The following is a 4,443-nucleotide window of genomic DNA, read 5'->3' as shown; positions in this document are numbered from 1 at the left end:
GCGTTAAAAGAGCTGAAGCTAGACAAGGACCTAAAAAGGGTGAGTTATGAAGTCACCGGGTTTAATGGGTCTGGGCTGACTCTCAAAGGCATAATTGAGCTTTCAGTCCGAGTAGGGGAAAGGTAAAAAAAAAAAAGCGATGTTCGAGCAGAGTTCCTAATTATAGACTCTCTTTCACCTTGTAATGTGATCATGGGTAGGCCGCTCATCCACAAGATCGGTGGGGTGGTGTTCGCCTATCATCTGGCCATGGCTTACACTACCAATGAAGGGAGATTGGCAAAGCTCATGGGAAGCCAGAAAACAGCTCAAAAATGCTACATAACTGCCCTAAAGCAGCCCAATAGGACCAAGCAGTAGCCGGTCTCAAAGCAAAGGTCCGCTGAGCAGGCTTAGAAAAAGTCAAGGAAGAGGAAATGCGGAGAGTACTACAGGTTGAAGGATGAGCAGAAATTAGCCATGAAAAACTTCGAACCCCTAAAAGAAGAGATAGCTAGACCACTTCCCAACGGGTAACATGTTACTATCGAGCTCACAGAAGGTGATCCTTCAAGAATAGTGAAAGTCGGAAAAGACATTGACCCACGAGTGAGAGTGCACCTCATAGAATTGCTAAGGACGAATAAGGATATCTTTTCATTCTCAGCAGATGAGATGCCCAGAATTGAACCTGCAGTCATGGTCCACAAGCTGAATGTGAAGGAAGATGTTAAGCCAGTCAGGCAAAAAAAACGAAGCTTCTCCATGGAGAAAAATCAGGCAATCTAGGAGGAAGTGGAGAAACTTTTAGAAGCGGGATTCATTGAGCCCTGCGATTATCTAGAGTGGCTAGCTAATGTGTTCATGGTAAAGGAGGCAAATGGCCAGTGGAGGATATACGTTGATTTCACAGATTTCAACAAAGCATGCCCAAACGACTGCTACCCGCTGCCGCGGATCGACCAGCTGGTAGCCTCAACCAGCGGGCATGCTCTACTAAGTTTCACGGATGCCTTCTCAAGGTATCATCAAATCAGCTTGCATAACCCAGATCGGCAGAAAACCGCATTTATCACCAACGGGGGAGTGTACAATTACATAGCCATGGCGTTCGGGTTTAACAATGTTGGAGCCACTTTTCAGAAGACAATGTATAGAGCGTTCATGCACCAGAAAGGTAGGAATGTTGAGGTGTACATTGACGACTCAATCGTCAAGAGTATCACGCAGGCAGGGCATATAATGGATTTGAAAGAAACATTTGCCACCCTGAACAAGTACAACAACCAGCTCAATCTGAACAAATGTTTTTTCGGGGTAAGCTCCAGAAAGATCTTAGGCTTCCTGATCAGCGAGGGGGGGATAGACGAAAACACGGAGAAGGTAGAAGCAGTTCTAAACCTGCCTGAGCCTAAGTTCATTAAGGATATCATGCGGCTAAGAGGCAGGATGGCAGCGCTGACTCGGTTTATCAGCAAGTCAGCTGATACAGCTTTACCATTCTACCAGCTGCTCAAGGGGAACAGAGAATTTAAGTGGGGACCTGCAGAGAAAGAGGCTTTTGAAGGCGTCAAGGAGCATTTGACTAAGCTCCCAACCATGATCAGCCCAAAGGTGAGCGAAAAGTTACAGTTGTACGTCTCCGCATCAATCCAAACAATCACATTCGTTATCCTAGTGGAAAGGCAAAAATAGTGGAGGCTAGTATACTTTGTGAGCCATGTGCTGACCGAGGCTGAGCAGAGATACCCACTGGTGGAGAAATTGACCTTCACAGTAGTGACTATAGCGAGGAAGCTGAAACCTTACTTCGACGTGCACACAATTCAAATCCTCACAAATCACCAGCTAGAGAAAGCTTTGCAAAAAATGAATGCATCAGGAAGACTCCTAAAGTGGACCATTGATCTCTCTGAATATGAATTCGAGGTGAAACCTAGGGCGGCTATCAAAGCGCAAGCCTTATCAGACTTCATTGTGGAAGCCTCTTACGAGGTGAAAGAAGATGACATTGGAATCTGGAAAGTGGAAGTGAATGGATCATCAGCCGAAACATGAAGCGGAGTAGGGATCATAATAACATCCCAGAGGGAAATGTATTTGAGTATGCCATTAAGTTCAAATTCAAGGCATTAAACAATGAGGCAGAGTACGAGGCAGCTTTAGCAGGCCTACGTATGAGCATCGCAGTTGGGGCCATGAAAGTACATCTGCAGACTGACTCTCAGCTTGTCGCCAGTCAGTTGAGGGGGGAATATGAGATTAGGAAATCCAAAATGCTAAAGTATGTAACCAAGGTAAAAGAGTTGGCAGCTTTGCTAGTACAATTCCACATAAACTTGGTCTCTAGAGCGGGAAACTCCCAGGTTGATGCGTTGTCAAAGTTAGCCAGTTCTACCCTGCAGAGCCTTACAAGGATAGTGATGGTGGAAGTCCTGGAGGAGAGCAGTATCGCTGAAAAGGAGCAGGTGAACTACATCGGGCAGCAACAAGCATGGTTCACAGACATACTGACATACCAAATTCATGGCTCGCTGCCGGATGACGAGGTGCGAGCTAAGAAAGTTAAGAAGGACGCCAACTGGTATGTGGTAATGAATGGGGAGCTCAACAAAAATGGCTTCTCAAAACCACTGCTAAGGTGTATCCTAGAGTGCGAGAAGGAGAAAATCATGGAAGAACCACATTTGGGAATATGCACCAATCACATCGGCGGAAAGGCCTTGGGAGTAGAAGTGCTCAGAAGGGGTGCATACTGGCCAACTCTGACGCAAGATGCACTAGCATATGTGAAAAAATGTTATAAGTGCCAAAAATACTCTCTAGTTATAAACCAGTCAGCAAATGATCTGAGCCCAATCCTCAGCCCGATCCCGTTTGCTCAGTGGGTAATGGACATATTAGGACCCTTCACCACTAGGTCAGCGGGCAGGAAGTACCTCATAGTGGAAATAGAATATTTTACAAAGTGGATAGAGGCTGAGCCTACTAAGTATATAAAGGCAGTCCAAGTGAGGACATTCATATGGAAAAACATCATCACAAGGTTTGGGGTGCCACAGTGCATAGTCTTTGACCATGGGTGCTAGTTCGACTTTCACACCATCAAGGATTACTTGGAGGAAATGGGCACCGAGTATGCAACTGCCTCAGTCTACCACCCGCAGAGTAATGGCCAAGTTGAAGCAACAAACAAGCTAATCCTAACAGCCCTGCAGAGGAAGCTGGAGGAGCACAAAGGTTTGTGGGTTGATCTGGTTCTAGAAGTGTTATGGGCAAATAGAACCACCGAGAAAGAATCCACTGGAAAAGGCCCTTTCACTCTAGCCTACGGGGCCGATGCGATCGTCATAGTGGAAGTACAAATACCCAGCCTAAGGATACAACACTATGAGCAGCATGGAACTGAAAAGTGCATGCTGGAAGAGCTGGACTTCCTGTCGGAAGGAGCTCTCAAGCTTGCAGCCTAGAAGAGCAGGATTTCTAAAGCTTTCAACAAAAGAGTCCGGCACCGAGAGCTTCTGCCAGGAGACTAAGTCCTCAAAAGGACGGCAGTAGTGGGAAGAGGAAACCAACATGGAAAGCTGTCAGCCAATTGGGAAGGCCCCTTCATCATTCACGAACAAGTAGGGCCTGGTGCTTTCCTACTCGCAGATCAAAAAGGTTAGGTCTTAAGGAATAGTTTCAATGCTGATGTGTTAAAGAAATATTTTGTTTAAAAAGGCAAAAAGTTGAGTAGAATTTGGAACACTTACTTTGATTTTTGCAAAAAACTTTGTTTATCTCATATTATGTCAATTAAGGCACTTAAGCAATTTTAATTTAATGAAATACAAGCCTCTACGTGAGGAGTATGTTGTGTAATTTTTTTTAATTATGTTTTGCTTTAGCATCACGCGCACTAACATGCAAATATAAAAAGGGGGGAGAAAACCCATGTGAATGCTAAAAGCAGAAAGCAACATATCGTGGTGCAGCAAACCAACATTGGTCGCTAAAGAGCATCCCGCCCTAAACATTCACCTTACCTGCTCAAAGTAAAACAGGGTACCACCTCGGGGACGCCTGAGGGGGAAGCCTAACACGTTCTACTTGAGCAGAAAATGGCAATAGAAACAAAAAAGGATGAGCTGCGCGGACAACACTTTGGTCCTCTTAGTCCCACCAGCTCACCTCTTTGAGGGGGAGAAGAGATAAGCAAATGATGAGCCCTTACAACGAGAAGTGAGAGGCATAAAACAATAAGTCGCGGCACAAATAAGCTGAACGACACAAGCAAGTCACAGCAAAATAAGCTGAATGACATGAAATGAGCAGTCAAAAAAGCTGATTAACATAAATAAGTCTCAGCAAAGCAGACTGAATGATGCCCAAACAGGCAACAATCAAACAAACAAGTCAATATGCAAGCAAGTATCTGCGAAAATTAAGTAGAGTACGCAATGCACAAGCATCTAGCGTAAA

General features: G+C 45.0%; 1 protein-coding gene across 1 annotated transcript; it reads left to right on the top strand.

The window, feature by feature from the left end:
- Window positions 1–2,033: 2,033 nt before the first annotated feature.
- On the top strand, window positions 2,034–3,449 carry LOC145557579 (uncharacterized). The gene is made up of 2 exons (XM_081618753.1): window positions 2,034–2,990; window positions 3,090–3,449. The coding sequence occupies exons 1-2, from the start codon at window positions 2,034–2,036 to the stop codon at window positions 3,447–3,449; spliced, it is 1,317 nt and encodes a 438-aa protein (XP_081474879.1).
- The last annotated feature ends 994 nt before the right edge of the window (window positions 3,450–4,443 follow it).

This window comes from Chenopodium album, chromosome 9 (genome assembly GCF_948465745.1).
Source record: "Chenopodium album chromosome 9, dcCheAlbu1.1, whole genome shotgun sequence".
NCBI lineage: Eukaryota > Viridiplantae > Streptophyta > Magnoliopsida > Caryophyllales > Amaranthaceae > Chenopodium > Chenopodium album.
The sequence above is the reverse complement of the archived record's forward strand: the minus strand, read 5'-3'. Positions and strand labels throughout refer to the sequence as shown.

Coding starts and splice junctions, on each gene's coding strand:
- LOC145557579 (XM_081618753.1), top strand. CDS start 2,034: ATGAAGCGGAGTAGGGATCATAATAACATCCCAGAGGGAAATGTATTT. Junction 2,991..3,089: donor AGTATATAAAGGCAGTCCAA/GTGAGGACATTC, acceptor CACACCATCAAG/GATTACTTGGAGGAAATGGG.